Source organism: Dermacentor albipictus, chromosome 7 (assembly GCF_038994185.2).
Source record: "Dermacentor albipictus isolate Rhodes 1998 colony chromosome 7, USDA_Dalb.pri_finalv2, whole genome shotgun sequence".
Lineage (NCBI taxonomy): Eukaryota > Metazoa > Arthropoda > Arachnida > Ixodida > Ixodidae > Dermacentor > Dermacentor albipictus.
The window spans coordinates 62,526,346-62,550,105 of NC_091827.1; the positions used below are offsets into that span (position 1 = coordinate 62,526,346).

A 23,760-nucleotide genomic window follows, 5' to 3' on the forward strand; every position below is an offset into this window, starting at 1 on the left:
CGAGCAAAACAATTTCTTCGTTTGCAAGTGTTTAGATGAGAGGCCCCGAGTTAGAGCTTCCTCTTAGTGTTGCTCGGTGAACACTGCTGCACAAGAAGTTGCGTCACTAAACATTCTGGCATTTTGCGCTTCGTTAGTCTGTCAGATAATGAAATATTATAACAAGATACACTTTTGATGAGATAAATAAAAGGCTGGGTATCCGGTGTTAGTGTCAAACAGGGTCCTTGGTAGAATTTAGTGCTTCCGGCACTCCTTGATTACAGCAGCCTCACGTATGCGCGTCTCACTGGAACGAGCTTTGACCTGAGCCAATGATATATGTTGTGTTTCTTTTAGCTTCAATCAAGTGACCTTTTACCGTGTTGCGTGGGAATATTTGTGCCCACTATGCAGTCGGCGCGAGCACTTAGAAGGGCAAACGTCTCGTGTATGCCATACCGGTAGTTGCTGCGATTCCGGTTGAGTTAAATACTAAACGTGGTCTTATCTTGTTGCCTAATATCTTCTACATTCACCCTTTTGTTGATGCGCAATGCGCACGGCTCTGCATCGTGTAGCTTTAATCGTCGCGGAAACCCAGAATGAGGTCACCCGATGCAATTCTTGGTTTTTGCACGCCACTGTGATGGAAGGAGGTCCACGCAAGGAATATTTAGCCTAACGCACCTTTTTTCTATGTGGTCCCTGGCAGGAAGGTTTCCAGTTGTATCGCTTCTGCGATAGGCATCAGTGCCACATTGGAATGGATGGGAGCTCTAGTCGCATGTTCTCGTCACGCGTGCAGTGTGTTTTGACCAAGCTGCCGGTCATGCCTTCTTGGACGATAATCTTATCGCACCTAGTCGCTACGTCATGGGCCGGATTGACTGGCTTTCTGGCGGTAACGTTCGAAAGCTGCACAAGGGCTTTGAGGGATGGCGTCATGTAGCGCTGTTCTTCAATCTCTGAACAAATTTTTAACTGTTTTAGCCTTTTTGAGCAATCAGCGAACAGCTAAAGAGCTACGTGAACAGGAGTGATCTTTTTATATGTCCTTATATCTTAAATTTAACGCATGAGCGTTGTTGCACTGTTGCTGAGACGTAACATTAAGCCCACAGACCGGGATAGAACTTGAGAGCTTTCTACTACTCTTCAGTATAACAGCATAGTCCCTGTGCAGCACCGGCGGTCGCGATAGGAATTGAAACAACAGATCCGGTTATCACTAACGTGCCTCAGCTCAATATTATCTCAACTTTATCGAATGCCTGTGAGCTCCGTCCGACAACTGAAGCAGTTATCTGTCATCAATGACTGAATTTCACCTTCAGTTTCTCATTTGGTATTCAAAGGTCATCCAGGGAAATAAACTTTTCGACCCATAGCCATACACTAGTAGTGGTTCCATTCTGTAATTATTACTCAAAAGCAGGACAACTCATGCATTGAGAATACAGTTATTCGACTATTTGTCATTAGAAGTAGATTCAAAGACATTGAACCCTAGCGCCTTTCGGTGGAGGCTGAGAGGGATTAATATCGAAACCCTACAATTCGAAACAAACGAGCAGCTTTACTGGAATCGCAGCAGCCACGTCCATCGAAAGGCTCACCTCGCTGCCCTTCGGTTTTTGATGTCAAGGTCACGTGTCAAATGTCGAGTGAATAATGCGTGGATATAGGAAGCACTTTGAAATGTTTCTTTTTCTGAAACCTTTACCTGGACTAAATTCATTGTGCAAGCCGCTTATCTCTGAAAGCGGTGACAGGTGAGTAGCTACGTAGGTAGGTCTACACTTGGATATTTCTCTTTTCCCGGCAATCCCTACTGAAAGTAAATCCGCTGGGAGAAACCGCTTATCTCCGCAGCAGTTACAGCAACAGCGACATGTCCCACGATGCATTCTCCCGCGGCGTTTTCCCCACATAAGCAACAATACTGCTGCATTTAATTACGCATATTCTCGAGCGAGCCTTGTCCCGCTCGCTTGAACGCCAATGCGCCATCTTCAGCACTTTAACATCTGTCCCTCGATGAACGATATCGCGCCCTCGTTCAGCTATGTTAATTGGTTATTGCAAATTGCCATTTATACCACGAACGACAAGCTCGGTTCAGCGACTGCTTGCGCTCTTTCATTGGTGAAACAGCTAAGTTGCAGCTGGGAATGTTTAATGGAACAAAACAATGCTCATTCGCACAAAGAGCTTTCTCCATTTTTTTTATATCGACACTGCAAGCGAATTTCTGCCGTCGCCGTCGCCGTGATGTTCCGCATAAATCCGAATCACGATGACCTCGTCGCCGCGCGCCGTACGCTGTGTGCGCGAGTGAAAGCTCGCGAGTGCCAGCCGCCGATCGCGGCTCAATCTAGCGCGCGCGAGGGAGGGAGGAAGGCGGAGAGGAAGCGCGCAGTCTTCCGTCGCGCGCGAGGCTCGGGGAGGGGGGAGGAGTGAAGCGAGGGAGAGGGGGGTTCTACTCCGGCGGCTGCTGCGTACGGCGCGGCCGCGCAGCAACCCTTTCTTGAAAGCGATGTGCGCTGTGGAGAAAGTACAGTCGCGGACAGAATAAAATGGACCACGGGATCTCCGAAAACGTTCAATCCCCGAGCAGCCTGTAGCAGTAACCAGTAAAACTGCCCACGACAACGTTGTTAGCATATTCTAGTCGAGGCCCAAAACGCAAATACCAGATTGCGTTGTGAGGTTGCGGAGACATTCAGCTTTTTTTTTTAGATTTCATGGTCCGTAATATTCTGTCCGCGACTGTACGTGCCCACGCGGGCCTCATCTTCAAAGTGATCGGCGATGTGGACAATGCGCATGCGCCGAGTGCCGGTAGCTTTGTAATGCACTGTGCTTTCGACGTTTAGTTTAAGTTCAAGCTAGAGAAAACACGAAGGTCAGTTAGCTAGCTGCTGCTTCCGCGGTTCCTCACTCCAGCGTTTTGTCAGGGAGTTTCCGCGGTCATCGAGCGCGATGTGTCCACGTTTACTTGTGTGCGCGTGACATCGTGCTTGTTAATTTAATTAGTAAGCGAATGCTTACGACTTTACACGGCCGATAAAACTACTATCCTTACTTCTTGTAGCGGCCTACTAGTTCGCTATCGCAATCGATGCTTCGCCTTTCGGCCGAAACTGCGAGTTTTTTTGTGAGTACGGTTGCGTAAGACAATACGCGGACAAGACAAGACAAGACAAGTACAGAGGACGGACGCTACTTGTCCTTAATTTTATAGTGCACTTCTTTGGCCTGGTCTTGTCTTGCACTACCGCCCTCGTAATAAATCATTACATAGTGGCACCAGTTGTCAGTTCTCTCGTTTCGAATTTATCTTACTTTCATTACCACTTTCACAGAGCCAATATGATAATTAAGATGAAAAACGGAATACTTGCGTAGAGTGCACAGTAAAAGAAAGGTTTGTAGTCTGTCACTTTATTATGGTCTTGCACTGCGCCATATTATTCTCTCTTTATGGTGATGTCTGTGGAGTGTTAAGTTTTCACAGAGTCGCAAGAATAAAACTGCCTGGAAGTCGTGCAATTTCTGCGACTGTGTGTGCTTCTTTTTCTTTTGTCTAGCTGGCAATTTGTTCCGTAGCATTCATTAGCTACATTTTGTCTTCCAGTAGACTGCCCAAGTATCAGCTGACGACACGGCCGACTATCGGGAGGCACCACTCCGGTCGTAGTCCTTGTTTCTCGCTTAGCACACGTGCCTCCAGCGATAAGTGTGTAGCTTTTTGGAGAAGCACAGACGATCGCTGCAAGTGCTTCGAGAACAGCTCACGTTGTAAAAATAGGCGAATGGCAGCTGCTCACCCACTGTGTTTTCAAGATGCTCACGGAGCCGGTGAAGAAGTCGCCGTGTATCGAGAAGTACAAAACCTTGTCCAGGGGGAAGCCGTCACGTGGCGGAAACGTCAAGTTCTGCCCGTTCACGGTGACCTGCGGTGGCACGGACCCATGGTTGAGGCGGGAAACACGCGCGTCCCTGTGTGACTCAGAGTAAAGCTTAGCGCGTCCCTGTGTGACTCAGAGCAAAGCTTAGCGCGTACCTGTGTGACTCAGAATAAAGCTCAGCGCGTCCCTGTGTGACTCAGAGTAAAGCTTAGCGCGTCCCTGTGTGACTCAGAGCAAAGCTTAGTGCGTCCCTGTGTGACTCAGAGCAAAGCTTAGCGTGTCCCTGTGTGACTCAGAGTAAAGCTTAGCGCGTCCCTGTGTGATTCAGAGCAAGGCTTAGCGCGTCGCTGTGTTACTCAGAGTAAAGCTTATCGCGTCCCTGTGTGACTCAGAGTAAAGCTTAGCGCGTCCCTGTGTGACTCAGAGCAAAGCTTAGCGCGTCCCTGTGTGACTCAGAGCAAAGCTTAGCGCGTCCCTGTGTGACTCAGAGCAAAGCTTAGCGCGTCCCTGTGTGACTCAGAGCAAAGCTTAGCGTGTCCCTGTGTGACTCAGAGTAAAGCTTAGCGCGTCCCTGTGTGACTCAGAGCAAAGCTTAGCGCGTACCTGTGTGACTCAGAATAAAGCTCAGCGCGTCCCTGTGTGACTCAGAGTAAAGCTTAGCGCGTCCCTGTGTGATTCAGAGCAAAGGTTAGCGCGTCCCTGTGTGACTCAGAGTAAAGCTTAGCGCGTCCCTGTGTGACTCAGAGCAAAGCTTAGTGCGTCCCTGTGTGACTCAGAGCAAAGGTTAGCGCGTCCCTGTGTGACTCAGAGTAAAGCTTAGCGCGTCCCTGTGTGACTCAGAGCAAAGCTTAGCGTGTCCCTGTGTGACTCAGAGTAAAGCTCAGCGCGTCCCTGTGTGACTCAGAATAAAGCTTAGCGCGTCCCTGTGTGACTCAGAGCAAAGCTTAGTGCGTCCCTGTGTGACTCAGAGCAAAGGTTAGCGCGTCCCTGTGTGACTCAGAGTAAAGCTTAGCGCGTCCCTGTGTGACTCAGAGCAAAGCTTAGCGTGTCCCTGTGTGACTCAGAGTAAAGCTTAGCGCGTCCCTGTGTGACTCAGAGCAAAGCTTAGCGCGTACCTGTGTGACTCAGAATAAAGCTCAGCGCGTCCCTGTGTGACTCAGAGTAAAGCTTAGCGCGTCCCTGTGTGACTCAGAGCAAAGCTTAGTGCGTCCCTGTGTGACTCAGAGCAAAGCTTAGCGCGTCCCTGTGTGACTCAGAGTAAAGCTTAGCGCGTCCCTGTGTGACTCAGAGCAAAGCTTAGCGCGTCCCTGTGTGACTCAGAGCAAAGCTTAGCGCGTCCCTGTGTGACTCAGAGCAAAGCTTAGCGCGTCCCTGTGTGACTCAGAGCAAAGCTTAGCGCGTCCCTGTGTGATTCAGAGCAAAGGTTAGCGCGTCCCTGTGTGACTCAGAGTAAAGCTTAGCGCGTCCCTGTGTGACTCAGAGCAAAGCTTAGCGCGTACCTGTGTGACTCAGAATAAAGCTCAGCGCGTCCCTGTGTGACTCAGAGTAAAGCTTAGCGCGTCCCTGTGTGACTCAGAGCAAAGCTTAGTGCGTCCCTGTGTGACTCAGAGCAAAGCTTAGCGCGTCCCTGTGTGATTCAGAGCAAAGGTTAGCGCGTCCCTGTGTGACTCAGAGCAAAGCTTAGCGCGTCCCTGTGTGACTCAGAGCAAAGCTTAGCGCGTACCTGTGTGACTCAGAATAAAGCTCAGCGCGTCCCTGTGTGACTCAGAGTAAAGCTTAGCGCGTCCCTGTGTGACTCAGAGCAAAGCTTAGTGCGTCCCTGTGTGACTCAGAGCAAAGCTTAGCGCGTCCCTGTGTGATTCAGAGCAAAGGTTAGCGCGTCCCTGTGTGACTCAGAGTAAAGCTTAGCGCGTCCCTGTGTGACTCAGAGCAAAGCTTAGCGCGTCCCTGTGTGACTCAGAGCAAAGCTTAGCGCGTCCCTATGTGACTCAGAGCAAAGCTTAGCGCGTCCCTGTGTGATTCAGAGCAAAGGTTAGCGCGTCCCTGTGTGACTCAGAGTAAAGCTTAGCGCGTCCCTGTGTGACTCAGAGCAAAGCTTAGCGCGTACCTGTGTGACTCAGAATAAAGCTCAGCGCGTCCCTGTGTGACTCAGAGTAAAGCTTAGCGCGTCCCTGTGTGACTCAGAGCAAAGCTTAGTGCGTCCCTGTGTGACTCAGAGCAAAGCTTAGCGTGTCCCTGTGTGACTCAGAGTAAAGCTTAGCGCGTCCCTGTGTGATTCAGAGCAAGGCTTAGCGCGTCGCTGTGTTACTCAGAGTAAAGCTTATCGCGTCCCTGTGTGACTCAGAGCAAAGCTTAGCGCGTCCCTGTGTGACTCAGAGCAAAGCTTAGCGCGTCCCTATGTGACTCAGAGCAAAGCTTAGCGCGTCCCTATGTGACTCAGAGTAAAGCTTAGCGCGTCCCTGTGTGACTCAGAGCAAAGCTTAGCGCGTCCCTGTGTGACTCAGAGTAAAGCTTAGCGCGTCCCTGTGTGACTCAGAGCAAAGCTTAGTGCGTCCCTGTGTGACTCAGAGCAAAGCTTAGCGTGTCCCTGTGTGACTCAGAGTAAAGCTTAGCGCGTCCCTGTGTGATTCAGAGCAAGGCTTATCGCGTCGCTGTGTTACTCAGAGTAAAGCTTATCGCGTCCCTGTGTGACTCAGAGCAAAGCTTATCGCGTCCCTGTGTGACTCAGAGCAAAGCTTAGCGCGTCCCTATGTGACTCAGAGTAAAGCTTAGCGCGTCCCTGTGTGACTCAGAGCAAAGCTTAGCGCGTCCCTGTGTGACTCAGAGTAAAGCTTAGCGCGTCCCTGTGTGACTCAGAGCAAAGCTTAGTGCGTCCCTGTGTGACTCAGAGCAAAGCTTAGCGTGTCCCTGTGTGACTCAGAGTAAAGCTTAGCGCGTCCCTGTGTGATTCAGAGCAAGGCTTAGCGCGTCGCTGTGTTACTCAGAGTAAAGCTTATCGCGTCCCTGTGTGACTCAGAGCAAAGCTTAGCGCGTCCCTGTGTGACTCAGAGTAAAGCTTAGCGCGTCCCTGTGTGACTCAGAGCAAAGCTTAGTGCGTCCCTGTGTGACTCAGAGCAAAGCTTAGCGTGTCCCTGTGTGACTCAGAGTAAAGCTTAGCGCGTCCCTGTGTGATTCAGAGCAAGGCTTAGCGCGTCGCTGTGTTACTCAGAGTAAAGCTTATCGCGTCCCTGTGTGACTCAGAGCAAAGCTTAGCGCGTCCCTATGTGACTCAGAGCAAAGCTTAGCGCGTCCCTATGTGACTCAGAGTAAAGCTTAGCGCGTCCCTGTGTGACTCAGAGCAAAGCTTAGCGCGTCCCTGTGTGACTCAGAGTAAAGCTTAGCGCGTCCCTGTGTGACTCAGAGCAAAGCTTAGTGCGTCCCTGTGTGACTCAGAGCAAAGCTTAGCGTGTCCCTGTGTGACTCAGAGTAAAGCTTAGCGCGTCCCTGTGTGATTCAGAGCAAGGCTTAGCGCGTCGCTGTGTTACTCAGAGTAAAGCTTATCGCGTCCCTGTGTGACTCAGAGCAAAGCTTATCGCGTCCCTGTGTGACTCAGAGCAAAGCTTAGCGCGTCCCTGTGTGATTCAGAGCAAAGGTTAGCGCGTCCCTGTGTGACTCAGAGTAAAGCTTAGCGCGTCCCTGTGTGACTCAGAGCAAAGCTTAGCGCGTCCCTGTGTGACTCAGAGTAAAGCTTAGCGTGTCCCTGTGTGACTCAGAGCAAAGCTTAGCGCTTCGCTGTGTTACTCAGAGTAAAGCTTAGCGCGTCCCTGTGTGACTCAGAGCAAAGCTTAGCGCGTCCCTGTGTGACTCAGAGTAAAGCTTAGCGCGTCCCTGTGTGACTCAGAGCAAAGCTTAGCGCTTCGCTGTGTTACTCAGAGTAAAGCTTAGCGCGTCCCTGTGTGACTCAGAGCAAAGCTTAGCGCGTCCCTGTGTGACTCAGAGTAAAGCTTAGCGCGTCCCTGTGTGACTCAGAGTAAAGCTTAGCGTGTCCCTGTGTGACTCAGAGCAAAGCTTAGCGCTTCGCTGTGTTACTCAGAGTAAAGCTTAGCGCGTCCCTGTGTGACTCAGAGCAAAGCTTAGCGCGTCCCTGTGTGACTCAGAGCAAAGCTTAGCGCGTCCCTGTGTGACTCAGAGTAAAGCTTAGCGTGTCCCTGTGTGACTCAGAGCAAAGCTTAGCGCTTCGCTGTGTTACGCAGAGTAAAGCTTAGCGCGTCCCTGTGTGACTCAGAGCAAAGCTTAGCGCGTCCCTGTGTGACTCAGAGTAAAGCTTAGCGCGTCCCTGTGTGACTCAGAGTAAAGCTTAGCGTGTCCCTGTGTGACTCAGAGCAAAGCTTAGCGCTTCGCTGTGTTACTCAGAGTAAAGCTTAGCGCGTCCCTGTGTGACTCAGAGCAAAGCTTAGCGCGTCCCTGTGTGACTCAGAGCAAAGCTTAGCGCTTCGCTGTGTTACTCAGAGTAAAGCTTAGCGCGTCCCTGTGTGACTCAGAGCAAAGCTTAGCGCGTCCCTGTGTGACTCAGAGTAAAGCTTAGCGCGTCCCTGTGTGACTCAGAGTAAAGCTTAGCGTGTCCCTGTGTGACTCAGAGCAAAGCTTAGCGCTTCGCTGTGTTACTCAGAGTAAAGCTTAGCGCGTCCCTGTGTGACTCAGAGCAAAGCTTAGCGCGTCCCTGTGTGACTCAGAGTAAAGCTTAGCGCGTCCCTGTGTGACTCAGAGTAAAGCTTAGCGTGTCCCTGTGTGACTCAGAGCAAAGCTTAGCGCTTCGCTGTGTTACTCAGAGTAAAGCTTAGCGCGTCCCTGTGTGACTCAGAGCAAAGCTTAGCGCGTCCCTGTGTGACTCAGAGTAAAGCTTAGCGCGTCCCTGTGTGACTCAGAGTAAAGCTTAGCGTGTCCCTGTGTGACTCAGAGCAAAGCTTAGCGCTTCGCTGTGTTACTCAGAGTAAAGCTTAGCGCGTCCCTGTGTGACTCAGAGCAAAGCTTAGCGCGTCCCTGTGTGACTCAGAGCAAAGCTTAGCGCTTCGCTGTGTTACTCAGAGTAAAGCTTAGCGCGTCCCTGTGTGACTCAGAGCAAAGCTTAGCGCGTCCCTGTGTGACTCAGAGTAAAGCTTAGCGCGTCCCTGTGTGACTCAGAGTAAAGCTTAGCGTGTCCCTGTGTGACTCAGAGCAAAGCTTAGCGCTTCGCTGTGTTACTCAGAGTAAAGCTTAGCGCGTCCCTGTGTGACTCAGAGTAAAGCTTAGCGTGTCCCTGTGTGACTCAGAGCAAAGCTTAGCGCTTCGCTGTGTTACTCAGAGTAAAGCTTAGCGCGTCCCTGTGTGACTCAGAGCAAAGCTTAGCGCGTCCCTGTGTGACTCAGAGCAAAGCTTAGCGCTTCGCTGTGTTACTCAGAGTAAAGCTTAGCGCGTCCCTGTGTGACTCAGAGCAAAGCTTAGCGCGTCCCTGTGTGACTCAGAGTAAAGCTTAGCGCGTCCCTGTGTGACTCAGAGTAAAGCTTAGCGTGTCCCTGTGTGACTCAGAGCAAAGCTTAGCGCTTCGCTGTGTTACTCAGAGTAAAGCTTAGCGCGTTCCTGTGTGACTCAGAGTAAAGCTTAGCGTGTCCCTGTGTGACTCAGAGCAAAGCTTAGCGCTTCGCTGTGTTACTCAGAGTAAAGCTTAGCGCGTCCCTGTGTGACTCAGAGCAAAGCTTAGCGCGTCCCTGTGTGACTCAGAGCAAAGCATAGCGTGTCCCTGTGTGACTCAGAGCAAAGCTTAGCGCTTCGCTGTGTTACTCAGAGTAAAGCTTAGCGCGTCCCTGTGTGACTCAGAGCAAAGCTTAGCGCGTCCCTGTGTGACTCAGAGTAAAGCTTAGCGCGTCCCTGTGTGACTCAGAGTAAAGCTTAGCGTGTCCCTGTGTGACTCAGAGCAAAGCTTAGCGCTTCGCTGTGTTACTCAGAGTAAAGCTTAGCGCGTCCCTGTGTGACTCAGAGCAAAGCTTAGCGCGTCCCTGTGTGACTCAGAGTAAAGCTTAGCGCGTCCCTGTGTGACTCAGAGTAAAGCTTAGCGTGTCCCTGTGTGACTCAGAGCAAAGCTTAGCGCTTCGCTGTGTTACTCAGAGTAAAGCTTAGCGCGTCCCTGTGTGACTCAGAGCAAAGCTTAGCGCGTCCCTGTGTGACTCAGAGCAAAGCTTAGCGCTTCGCTGTGTTACTCAGAGTAAAGCTTAGCGCGTCCCTGTGTGACTCAGAGCAAAGCTTAGCGCGTCCCTGTGTGACTCAGAGTAAAGCTTAGCGCGTCCCTGTGTGACTCAGAGTAAAGCTTAGCGTGTCCCTGTGTGACTCAGAGCAAAGCTTAGCGCTTCGCTGTGTTACTCAGAGTAAAGCTTAGCGCGTCCCTGTGTGACTCAGAGTAAAGCTTAGCGTGTCCCTGTGTGACTCAGAGCAAAGCTTAGCGCTTCGCTGTGTTACTCAGAGTAAAGCTTAGCGCGTCCCTGTGTGACTCAGAGCAAAGCTTAGCGCGTCCCTGTGTGACTCAGAGCAAAGCTTAGCGCTTCGCTGTGTTACTCAGAGTAAAGCTTAGCGCGTCCCTGTGTGACTCAGAGCAAAGCTTAGCGCGTCCCTGTGTGACTCAGAGTAAAGCTTAGCGCGTCCCTGTGTGACTCAGAGTAAAGCTTAGCGTGTCCCTGTGTGACTCAGAGCAAAGCTTAGCGCTTCGCTGTGTTACTCAGAGTAAAGCTTAGCGCGTTCCTGTGTGACTCAGAGTAAAGCTTAGCGTGTCCCTGTGTGACTCAGAGCAAAGCTTAGCGCTTCGCTGTGTTACTCAGAGTAAAGCTTAGCGCGTCCCTGTGTGACTCAGAGCAAAGCTTAGCGCGTCCCTGTGTGACTCAGAGCAAAGCATAGCGTGTCCCTGTGTAACTCAGAGTAAAGCTTAGCGCGTCCCTGTGTGACTCAGAGCAAAGCCTAGCACGTCCATCTGTAATTCAGAGTAAAGCTTAGCGTGTCCATGTGAGACTAAGAGCAAGGCTTGGTGCGTTCCTGTGTGACTAAGAGTAAAGTTATCGGTGCTAACTTTACTCCAAGTCAAAATTGAGGTAAACAGCGACACCGCGTCGGAAGAAACCATCACCTCGTCATCGTCTAGAGTCACGTCATGAACTTTTTCAATAAAGTCGCAGGAGTTGCTCACATGCATGGAGCTCTTCCCGATGAGTGGAGACAGATCCTGGTGCAGGTAACCGGACAATTTGTAGAGAGGGGAGCGGGTCTAGTCAACTATTGGACGCAGGGGGATATTAGACTTGTGAACTTTCGATAAGCCGTAAAGTGCACGTGCAGCACCGTTTTGACGTGTCCGACTTCGTTTTTGAGTGCTGCTGAACGCTGCCTTTGCAGTTACGTCCGACCGGCTAATTCCCGACCAAGAAAACGGAATGCCATACCCTACGTTTCTGGGATAAGCGAAACCTTGTCTCACATTCTGCGCAGTTATGACGTGACGTTATGACGTTATGAGGTGGCACACGTGCCTGTGTGAAGTAAGCTGAGGCACGCACTCGTGGGCAGTAAGGACAGGTTTCCGAGAGAGTCGTGTCCTGGCGTAGTACACAAGGTACGCCACGCAAATCGCGACTACGCATACATCGGTGAATCGGGCAACTTTAGGCAGAGACTGAGACAGCATCAGAGCAATGTCGAAAAGAAACGAACAGTTTCGAATGCCCTTGCCGAGCACACGGATGCAACTGGCCACAAGATTGACTGGGAAACTCGAGAATAATTGGCTAAGACGGAAACTTGAAATCGCGGCTGTATCTGTAGTCGTTGGAGATACAAAAAAAAAACATGTCACACGCTCAATCGAAGTGGGAGAACCCTCCCCCCGTCGTACACGCGCTGCTTACGTCACGTGCTGAAGAATACGTAAGCTTCCATGAACTTTCCGTCACCCCATCATGAATAGTAATAATAATAATTCTTAATTGACGCAGGAATTCCGCCACAACTAATACATAATCGGCCTGCCAAAGCCACCTTGGGCTTGAAGGGCAGAGCCGACAGAGAGCGTTTAACTCAATGTAATATCGCGGATAACACAAGATATGCAGAAACATTGTTAACAGGCACAGACAAAGAAGACAAACACAAACAGCAATGAGGAGACAAAAAATGAAAACGAACCACGTATCCTGCGATGAAAAGTAACATAACTCATCATTCTTAATACAGTGCAAGAAAACATACATCAGGAATTTGTATGTCACTTAAAAACCATCAATTATCCTATTGACAACAGCCAACAAAAAGCAATCAAAATAGGAACCAGAAAAGAGACAGGAATATACATATGAGATCCGCAGGGAGCAGGGCACTGAAGCAAAACAAAAGTACTCTTTACACGCTCTATTCACACAAAAGGCTTTCGTAGCGAAGCCGAGCCGTCTTAGAGTTATTTACTTTTAGCACTTCATTTGGTCGGTGTCTGTCGTTTTATTGCTTCATGCTTCATCCCGACCAGACGGGTTTCCATCGCACCCTCGACTTCAGAGAGTAAAGCTTAGCGCGTCCTTGTTTGCCTCAGAGTAAAGCTTAGAGCAAATAGGACGACACAGGAAAGCAGACGGGACACAACTCTATTCTCAAATGACGTTCAAGGATCGAGACCTACGGAGTATGCGCAGGGAGGAGTCATCACGGCGTCAGAATGGCAAAGAGAGCAAAATCGTACAGAATGTCTAAGGAAAAGAAATAATCGAGCGACAACATCCTGTAAGACCACTTGGATTTGAATGCGCCAATGTTGCTTCTGTTCCTCTGTACATCCTTCAATTTCGTTTTCAGGGATCATTCGTGAGATTTTGTTCTCCTGGCCTTTCAGACGTCGTGGCGGCTCCCTGTGCGCATGCTTACTATGTCTGGGTTCTTGAAAGGTGGGGTAAATACATCACTGGGAAGTGGCGCCTTGTCCTGTCTCCTTGTAGTTTTCTTTGGCGATAAGCTTTCACTATGAATATGCGCTGACTATCCCGCCAATGTATTCTGTGTAACTCAAGTAACCATATGCGTTAAATGAGCTCTTACGAACTTCGTGGAGCACAAGTCGTCCACGTGGCCTTTTTTTAACGCGCGCAGGAAAAAGGAGACTAGCGTTCATTTTCTGTCTCGAATGACAACGAAAGTGCGGAATGCCTAGAGATGGAGTTGCAGCAAAGCCAACTTGTGCTTACGTTCTGTCCTTCCGTCATGTTTGGAGCTGCAGCGGCAAAATACAACTAGACAAAGCGTTACTCGTGTGAAAGTTATTCAGATTGACTAACCATTTCGACAACTTCGAGTGCGTAGAAAACCGATCTGTTTACGTTTCACGCGATATTTTATTTATGTGAACAAAATTGCACAGGGCCTCAAGCTTGTACAAGTCGAGTTTCTGTTCTTAACCAGTGGATCATAGTATATCGAATGAGAATCTGACCATGCAAGGTGAATGGTCGCGCTGAAAACCGAACCAATTACGTAGCAGCCCACATAAAATGCACATAAATCTTTAAAACGTAATGTTAATAAAAAAATAATGCACTTCAATTTTACCGGTATTTCAAGACAGCTTGGCTGCACTATTCGGTCACATTCTGTGACCTAGCATCTCCTGCGTACAACAGGAGGTCTGCGCGTGCCCATGATGCCACCGGAAGGCACACCCACTACCGAACAGGGAACGCGCGTGCATCCTCTGCCGAGGCAAAGGATGCATGCTCTCTCTCTCAATTTTACCGGGAAATTTCCTCGCGGCCGGGCTTAATGGTCTGTATGTCCTTTTTTTCTTTGCTTTCTCTAGCGTTTCGGAACCCCTCTTTTAGCCACACCATCTAATATTTTCTTTTATTTTTTTTCCTGGATGTTTTAGCGTTAGCAGTAAAGTGTAATGGCAGCAAGGCACGGCTTCAGATCGATAGCAGCATTCAGTTTTGCTAAATGTACTTTTTTAAAAAACATTTTCTATAGCTCGCTGAAGGACACGTCGCACGAAACGACAAGTCGGAGAGGATTAAAACCTCGGCGCAACAAATTGTGCGTCATATGTGATCTGCTCGCAAAAAGCACAAGTTCTTCGCCTGACTCGTAAAAATATTTCATTATACATGCCTTCGTTGCTCTTCTTTTTTCTCTGATTATACATTTGCTCTCAACGTTTAATGATGCGTTAACGAAACAGATAAGACGCTCACACGAGCTCGTTCGGTGACGTACATGTCGGACCGCTGCAGCTTCCAACCAATTCTCCCTTCTCTCTTACCGCGCCGCCCTTTCCCAAAACCACCAATCTCCCGGGAGACAAGGCGACGCGAGTGAACTAATGGTTTTCTTTCTGCCGAGTTATCAATAGCCTCGGACCACCGCGTCGTACATTTCCGCGAATTGATCGCGACCCCGAACCCCAATCTCTTGCCGGCGTTCGCATTTTTAATGCTACTTTTCGTTTCACTTCACCGTTCATCGACCAGCGTGCCGAATGGTATCACGTAAAAAAAGAAGACAGACCGACGTGAAAGACCACGTCGATATATACATGTAGCAGGGCTGCCCTGCCTTTTCAGCCATTATGTTTCTGTCGTCTGTCTCAGCGAAAGCAGACGAAAACAGAAAACACGAACATCGGTTGCGAAGAGTACGAGTGCTGGCTTACAACGCAGGCAGAGCGCAGACGACGACGAAGACTACTGCGACGCCATATTGCCTAACAAATGGTGCCTGACTGAGTGCAATTCCTTCCGAGTCATTAACCGAGTGCCTCTCGAGTGCATTGATTGCGAGATATATGATTGCGAGCGACGGGCCGCTGGCGTGGAGGTACGGAGGAGAGGGCACGGAGGGCAGGCGAACGTAATTTCTCGTGTCTAGAACGATCCGTCGTCTGGCCACTGCGAACGGCGCGCATACCTAAAGCCTGAAGAATGTCTCCCTATACGCCAGCCCATGCACTTCGGCATTTCCCTCTGGTTTGTCGTCTGCCGAGTGCCTGTAGCCTTGCGCTGTGACGCCTTCTGCTCGCTGACGTCAGCGTCAACGTCACGTTAGGTGGCGTCGCCGGGGTTGGGGGGTAACCTGAAATCTAAATCAGTGAAGCTGCTCGGGAAATGTGTGGCAGTGCCACGCAACACGGTACAACCGCTGTCTTCTCAAAGCGGTTCACAAAAGTCTGCTGAAGGGTCCTCTGACAAAGCTTCACTGTTGAAAGGTTGCCGCTGGTGCATCGATAGCAGCACTGACAGGCAAAAAGAAACAAATGCTGCGTCTTCGAGCTTTGAAGACTTAAATGAAATTCTGAGATTGTAAGTGCCAAAGCCACGATATGATTATGAGGGACGCCGTAGTGGGCGACTACGAGATAATTTTGAGACACCTGAAGTTCTTTAACGTGCACCCAATGCACGGTACGCGGGGTTTTTTGCATTTCTGCCTCATCGAAATGCGGCCGCCACGGCCGGGGATTCGATCCCGCAACCTCGGGCTTAGCAGCGCAACAAAGCCACTACGCCACCACGGCGGGTTTTTGTAGACTTGTCGATTACTTGAACGTATCGACAGACTTATGGAATCAAGGTCAGAGTGTCGGTGCTCAGTGAGAAGCGTGACTATACGCAGAACTGTTTAAAGTTCTAATGCCGGATTTCCTATCTATAATGTTATCCTTTCGTCTATTAAAGCCACGGCGGGATGAGACCAGACAACTGATTGGTTAATATGAAATAACAACGCGCCGTGTACAATTTGAATAATCACTTCGGGACGCCAAGCTAATAAATACCGGACAAAATAGACCCGAGAAATGTAGCACTGCGTTCGAGCTTCTTGGACGGCGTTATAACACCACGCGAGAGAGGGGGTGATGCACGATGGCACGACGCAGAACGCGAGGCAATTGTTGCAGCGCAGCAGAAACAGCACCCTGCAGGTATCAGGAGTCTCACAATGCTGGCGCGATGAAAAACGCTGGAAGCGGCACTGCAGGCATCGCACCTGGGTGGAGCAGAAGTTCATGACTACGGAAAAGCGCCGGCGTTTGTAAGCTTCCGACGAAAGAAGAGAAAGAACTTTATTAATTTCGGTCCCCTGTTCGCGATTTCAAAGGATATCGTTATACGTCCTCTTGTAGTGGCCTTTTGGATTATACGGTCCTTGTAGATCGTCTACTGCCTCTGAAAAGTTGAGTATTTTGAAGAGTTCGATCATCGCCGAGACGTTGTCGACGATTCGGCCATCCCCGGGTTCTTGGTTGAATTTTGTGTTTCTTAAAGATTTCTGTTAATTTAGCTGTTGTGTATGGGCGTTCGGGTGCACCCCACCCATGTCGCATGCGGGTAGTCCTTCCTTACTATGTATGGGGTGCACGTAATGTGTCGGTAGGGAGTATGTTTGTTCATATCATGCCTTCCTTTCAACTTAGCATCCTTGGCGGTGCCTGAAATGTGCTGTGCTCTGAGTGCCATGGACTTAGGCGACCCTTTCCCGCGGCGGGCGTGGGCGTCGGCGCAACCGAGTAAACTAGCACAGCGAAGGAGGAAAGAGCGAACGCGGAGCGCAGAGAGGTATGAAAGACGCGAGGAGGAAAGCGGTAGAGGACGATGCAGCAGAACCTTCAGGCGGAAAGGGAATGAGGAGGTTAAAGCGTGAGAGAGAAAAGCGTAGTGCGGCGACAATGGCTACACGGTGGCGCCAGAGTAGCGCACGAAGGCTGGGAGGTCTGTCGGCGGCGGCTGCTGTGAATCGCGCCAACGCGCCACCCATGCCCGCCGCGGTTGCTCAGTGGCCATGGTGTTGGGCTGCTGAGCACGAGGTCGCGGGATCGAATCCCGGCCACGGCGACCGCATTTCGATGGGGGCGAAATGCGAAAACACCCGTGTACTTAGATTTAGGTGCACGTTATAGACCCCCAGGTGGTCGAAATTTCCGGAGTCCTCCACTACGGCGTGCCTCATAATCAGAAAGTGGTTTTGGCACGTACAACCCCATAATTTAACTTTATTTAATGCGCCACCCAGGCGGTGCGTCTCGCAATCTCCAGGTTAGCGAGGCACTCGCGTCACACTTCGCTTCGTTTGCAACGCGCCGCACAAAAAAGGTTGCCCATGCTAGCCAATACATCGCGGAATGAAAACGCGTACAGAGCTACGCTCAAGTTTCGCATTAGGGAGTATCGTAATCATCGGTGAATTTCTTGCTCCCTATTTTGTTTATTTTCTTTTTTAATTCCTTTGACGTTAATGGTTCGTCCCATTTCAGTTGAGGGCCACGAATCGTAACGCGTGAACGAGCATTCGCTCTTTCCCTCCCCTCCGTGCCTATGTGACTGAGAAGCCATCGCAAGAGTACCTTTCTGTCTGAGTGTCCGTTACAATCGTAATAAAACTAGTAATGAAAAAGTGGGTGAGTCGGCAAGCGATAAGCCGAATTCACGCAGAGCAGGACAAAGACAAGTAGGGCCCGTTCCGCGCTGTTCGTGAAGGGGAACACCAAGAAGACCACAACACCTGGGACATCAGGGAATGTCAATTTCTCAGCTTGGCCTAACGGGGCACTATGCTGCTATTAACCTATGGCTGATAACTCATGTTTCCTTAATAAATGCTGCGGAACCTTCAGTGAAGAGCGGGCGCGGGGCATCCTTTCGCGTTCATTAGACCGGCATTTGTAAAACTGGAGACCCAGGATCTCAAAGGTGCTCAGGCCAGTCCAAAGGATCCGCGAGGACAGCCTCAAGGCCATGCTTTTCTTTTTTTTTGAGTAGTTGTCCGAGAAAAGATTCAGTTGAAAGTTCGTGGAAGCATTCGTGACGAATTAACTGCGTGAAGCTGCGTTCTTTACACTGATTAAAGTGATGTGACTTGATGTCGCATGCATGTCGCACGAAGTCTCTTAGCGACATGTGAGGTACCTAAAACGTAATTTCACCAGCTGCAAGGAATACATCTTGTACTATTGGCGGGATTACGCTGCGAAGGGGCTTTCAGTGCAAGCGTTGGCACGTAAATATTGAAGTAGAAGTGCATTTCTACGAATGTTGAGGACGTTGAGGGATTCACGCCTGGTAAATGATTGAAAAGCATGGCCTTATACACAGAGAATATGCAGCGTTGGTCACTTACATTCATTGCCGGTGATAAAGGGAGGTGTTTTCTTATACATCGCATTTTCGAAGAGCGCATTTTGTGAGCCCCGTCAAAACGCGCGCTGTTGTAACTAATATTTTGAGAGTCTTTCGTCGTTGTTATGGCGCCTACATACGATATCACTAGAAAAGTGTTACTACTGGTCTGTGATGTCCACTGAGGCTCATCAATACACATAAACGTTGCTTTACTACGTCTCTTCCCGTCACTGCACAACTCAGTGAAAAATATCACCATACAGCCTAAAAAAAAACAGACCGATACCAGTCTTTCCTGAATACTGCTGGCAAATGGACATAGTCTCAACAATGCGTTTCTTCAATTCCGCAGTATGAATGTGCAACCTCCAGTGATTATACAAGAAGTTGAAGCTATAAGTTGAACGACTAATAACTATTTTAATCAATTCCTCTGACCGCCCCCATGACGAAATTTGTTGGCGCAAGAAATCTGGGTTCCACTTCTGTTGCAGTTTTAAAGGCAAGCTTTCTTTCCAAGGGTTTGGCATCATGACCTGGGTCTCTGGGTATTGTTACGATCGGCCAGCGGCGGCAGTGACCTTTTAGCCTCTCCTGCCGGCTGCGACGAATCGCATCGTGAAGCTAACAATGCTTCTTCCTCGGACAGACCTGCGGCTACAGCAAGGCGAGGCACATTTGGCGGATCGAGTGTTGTTTGTTGGTTCACTGTCACCATCACAGACCAATGGGAGCAAGAAACTCCTGGAAAAGAGTGTTCTACGGCGTTTCCTCACGGACTCCGCTAACCGCCACGGTCGTTTGACAGACACTGCAGCTAACTGCTGGGTCACCCCAGGAACCACGACGCGCCAGCTTGAGTCAAACGTGGCAATCGCCGTCTTCGAAGCTCCCCTCCTTTCAGTGTGTTCAGTGAACAAAGGTGCTGGAGTGAGTGTGTGAACCCTCGCCCTAAAAGCGGGTTTTTCGATGACTTTGGACTCTCTGATTGGACGAGAGGAGAGATTTCCCTGGCTTACGGATCTAGGGAGTACAGGGAGGTTTAAAGCACTTTTTCCGTTCCTCAGGGTGGGAGGTTTCAAGCACTTTTTCCGTTCCTCAGGGTGCTTCAATTCAGTCATGCTAGACTGATGAGACGTAACGCTCTCCACTCCTCGTGTAGATATTGTAGATAAACCCCGTACTCCTCGTTCTCGATGAGAACATGTTCCTCCCTTCAACAACGTCCTTAGCGGGGATGAGTCGGACGACGGCATGGACGAGCTATCCGATTTTACATGCCCGACCTCAACTCTTACTGTATTCGCTACCTCTTCTCTTACCGAGTAGACAGCTTGGGTCACTGGGCACCTACCCGGACAATTTGGCTGCTGGATGCTGTCTAGTTTAGTATACAACTTGGGGCACAGGAAATGTGCCACTGGATATTTTCCACTGGGCATGTGTCACTGGACATGTGTACCTGGAGATGTGCCCATAATCCTTAGCCAATCCCGCCGAAAGGGATGTGTAAAAGGCATGTGTCACTCAGATTAAAAGGGTTATTAAGACTTAACTGTATTTAGATAAGATTCGTACTTTTAAGTACCGCGTATACCTCTCCTCAACCTTCTTCCCTCGACCGCCGCCTCATATATCGTCATCATGACGCACACAGTTAAAAAATATGCAGGCGACGAGGGTGTGTGCGTGTCATCCGCTATAGTGCTGCCACCTGGTGAACTTACGACAACCTTCGCGCGTCATTTAGATTCAAATATTAGAATTTAATTTTAGTTCTAATATTTGAATATAAATGACGCGCGAAGCTTGTCCGAGTTCGGCTGTTATACGTGCCTAAGCCCCGATATGCTTACGACGCACGCGTTAGTGGAGGGCTGTGCACTAATTTTGGCCACCTGGGGTTTTTTAACGCGCACACGATTCATGCGCTTTTTTGTGCATTTTGATAGCAACGAAATGTAGCTGCCACGGCCGGCACTCGCGCCCACGACCTCGTCCTTAGCAGCACTATGCCATAGCCGGTAAGGCCACCACGCGATTTTACCATTGCGCTGGTTCTGCTTGTTTTTGTCGTTTCCTTTTTCACTTCGGCCGGAAAATGCAGCAGATTGCAATACCTCATTCATCTGTTGGCTAAGTCTTATTCGAGACTTCCTGCTTTTAAAAGTTCGGCAGCACGTTACACTCCTGTAGCACGTGATGACGAAAGCCTGCTGCAGACTCGGTAATGCATTAAGTTGTAGGATCGAAAGGTTCAGGTTCCTTGCAAGACATAACGAACCGCAGGGTGTAAGTACACGTGCGCCGCTTTAGGCCGACCTCCTCAACGACACATGCGAGAACTTAATGCACTATCTAAAGGGGCAGCACGCTTGTTGCCAGTAAGTGTTACAAATGTGTAACACAAACCGAACAGAACTGCTTTGCATCCCCTCAGCAGGGGAAAGCAGCGTTCGCGGTCGAGCTCCTTGCTCACACTGCTTCGCACGTCACGCCTCGTTTTTCACTTGGCGAGCATCCTCCACTGTAGCGTACTTCCGAGGCCTACTACGCAATCCACTAGGCCCCGGATGAGCATCCTCCATCGTCCTCTCTTTAGCTTCGCAGTCGACTGTCGCCACAACCGCCGCCGCCGCGTGACGTCAGCGACGCAACACCCGTTTTTCTTACTGCGCACGCCGCTCGTTCCCCTCTCCACGTGCCCCTCGCTCGGAGAAGGTCACGTGAGGTTTTTTCTGTACCACTCGACTAGGCGCCGCGTTTATTTCAAAGCCATCTCGCAACGAGCCACTTGAGGCTTTCGCCTTAAAAACCAAGATGTGCATCATGGGCACGTTGCCTTTGCTTCCGTGAATAAGAGTGGAAAGAAAATGAATGACGCTGAGTTCAATCCTAGCACAATAGCGGCGTCGTACGGCGCGTAGCAGTGGAGTCGCCGTGCACAAACGCACAATGAAGTAAGTAACTTCGGCGCTGTAGTCAGCAGAAACAGGAAGGCAACAATGAACGCTGCCGCAAAAAGGAAAAAAAAATTATAACCACGAAACGAGCCGTCATTCATCCCCTTCCTATCTAGTACCGCTAACTTCATGGGGGCCACATATTCTTTTGTCCTACCCCTCCTGTATTTCTTTTTCACTTCTTTTTTTTCTTCTGCGAATTCATTCTGTGCTCGGTGGATTCGCACACGCTGAACGCCACGCGCTCAATCTATCGCCCGACGACTTCCTGTTTACGTCGCGTTCCGTTTCTCGCAATTTCACCGTTTCTATAGCTCGGTTTCCGCTGCTTTTTCCTTATCACGTGATCTCATGCAGCAACCATTTCTTGTTGCTAGTATTGTGGTTTTTTTCTGCAGTTGCATTGCAGGGACAGGCGCCATCAGCATTGTTCGACTCCCCAATGCCGTCTGCTAGTCGTAACCAGACGTCGCTGTGCCGTTGTACGAACCGATATAACAAAAGCGATTTGTGGGCGTCACGTCATATTGTTGTAGTCTGCGCTTCGCTCTAAGCTTATAATAAATCGAAAACCTTCCTCGCTATTACGTGCGATGCGGTGCTCTGCTAAGAATGAAACCGTCTTTCTTGAGTTGTATGACTGTTACAAAAACTTCCGCAACATCAGTCAAAGAGTTTCAGACAACGTATGGTGCACTTGCCTAGGGCGCAGACCGAAAGGCAAGTGGATGCCTGACAAGGAGTCTGCGCCCTTCTTGCTCCCATTCGATTGCTTAAGACATTCAACGCATAAAATAAACACTAAACGAGATGGAAATGCAGAGTGGTTGGTTAAAATTTAAACGGGAGTTATTTCATATTGAACATTTATGTACAATTGGGAAAATGCTGTAAGAAACAACAGAAAAGAAAAACATCACCCCCCCCCAAAAAAAAATGTTGGCAGACCTAATGCACATGTGGGATTATATGTGAAGTGGGACGTCAGTCAAGTTGTGTTGAATAAATTATATATAACTAATAGCGATCACCGCAGTTGTGTCTGCTTTAATCCTATAGAACATGGAACATCATGCACTGTTTATTCCTATTCGCCTCAAAGGTCGCAACTTTAATCCTATGCAATCATTTTGCTGATGCGCTACATCTAGGCATGTTTAAGGGCTCTGTTTATCTTGTGTCCCAGTGGGCCATGCCGATTCTGGGGGAATGGCCGAGAATTGGCACGTGTCCGCTGTCACATAGCGAATGGCTGAATAAAAGAAAAAATGAAGTAAATGAAAGGATTCGTTCAATATAATGCGTTAGGTATTTTACTGGGCTGCATGAATATTCTAAACTTTTGGATAACAAATCGGCTATTTGGCCGACTCAGTTCTGTACTCACATAGTATAGCCACTAGTTGCAAAATGGAAAGTATTTTTTTCAAATACCTTATGTGTACTTCACATTGCCAGCTGTGTACCATCGAACATCAAACTGAAGCAAAAAATTTACGCGAATGTCATCCCGTCAGCGTAAAGAAAAGGAGGTTACGCAGAGCACGCCGCTTCACTCAAGGCGCCACACTTTTCCAACTAAGCCATAACCTCTGGCGCTCAAATTTCACTGAGGCAAGGCATTCGGCAGTCAGTTCTATTTGGTACGAGTTGTTGATTTGGAATTGCTTGTAACTAAACTGCCCACTTTAAATCGTTGCTGGTATGTGTGTGACATACGAGGTATACTCCATGTCCAGCGAATTAAAAACGCTGTTATCAATTTTCGTTCTCTCGGGACGCCAGGATCGCATGTGTATGACGCTGGCTTCTATAAACGCCGTGATTGACCCCGTTACAGGCGCTGTTCACCTGCAACCACGAAAGGCCTACTAGCCCCGAGTCGAAACTCTGCAAAAGAACTACTGTAATGTTCCGTCGCCTGACGTCACCTTGGCGCTCCCGTCGCCGTAGGCCTTTACGCGCATGCTGAGGGGGGTTCCGGCGGTAATTTGGGTGTCCTCTTTGGCCACGTCCTCGGCGGCCTTGTTTTGGTACGTTCGCAGCGCAATGTACTGTGCCGGCTGGAGCTCGATGACAATGAGCAGCGAGACGTGCTCCTCGGTCTTGGCCTCGCGGAACTTGACCTCCAGTCTGCGAGTCGCCGCGAGAGACAGGGGGGGGCGAAGGTAAAGTGTAAGTGCTGGCACATATCTGATGAGTTGTTTCATTACCTTTCACATTTATTTATTGCGACATTTTGAACAGTAGAATGTTCGTTAGACACTTTCCGGAACCCAACACGCTTGTTCAAGGGTCCCGAACGAGCTTAACAACCTGAAAAAAATATTTCAATGGCAAGTATGTGAAAGAATTATATTTTTTTAACAATTGTTCTTAAAAATCGAGGTTATGGAAATGCATGAACAAGTGCAACGCCACCCCTTCCTTTCCTTCCCAGGTGCCATGCGCGCGACGGAACACGGCGCGCTTCCTGCCCTTGCGCACTCGAGATTGGGCCACCATTGTTGGCTCACCGTCACATGCTCAAGAGATCAAGATGAAAGTTACACTGACGTTTCACTTTTTGAAATCCGGTGTCGCGCAAGAGTATGGATGTTATAGCGCACATCACGCTATCGTTACTCGGATAGCCTAGGCGCCTACACTGTCCGCATCGCAGATCGTATTCAAGACAGGGCTCGCGCGTTAGCGCCATACGCAGCAGCCGCCGGAGTAGAACAGCCGCCGGATTAGAACGGTTGTAAGCATTCGCTTACT

General features: G+C 49.5%; 1 protein-coding gene across 1 annotated transcript in view; it reads right to left on the reverse strand.

Annotated features, from left to right (window-relative positions):
- LOC135904744 (uncharacterized) overlaps positions 1 to 23,760 on the reverse strand; it is a 76,177-nt gene that overhangs the window by 35,960 nt on the left and 16,457 nt on the right. The window contains exons 5-6 of the mRNA XM_065435704.1: positions 22,932 to 23,133; positions 3,813 to 3,938 (exon numbers count right to left, since the gene is read on the reverse strand). Of these exons, the coding sequence (XP_065291776.1) occupies positions 3,813 to 3,938; positions 22,932 to 23,133 (328 nt within the window). The remainder of the gene's footprint in view (positions 1 to 3,812; positions 3,939 to 22,931; positions 23,134 to 23,760) is intronic.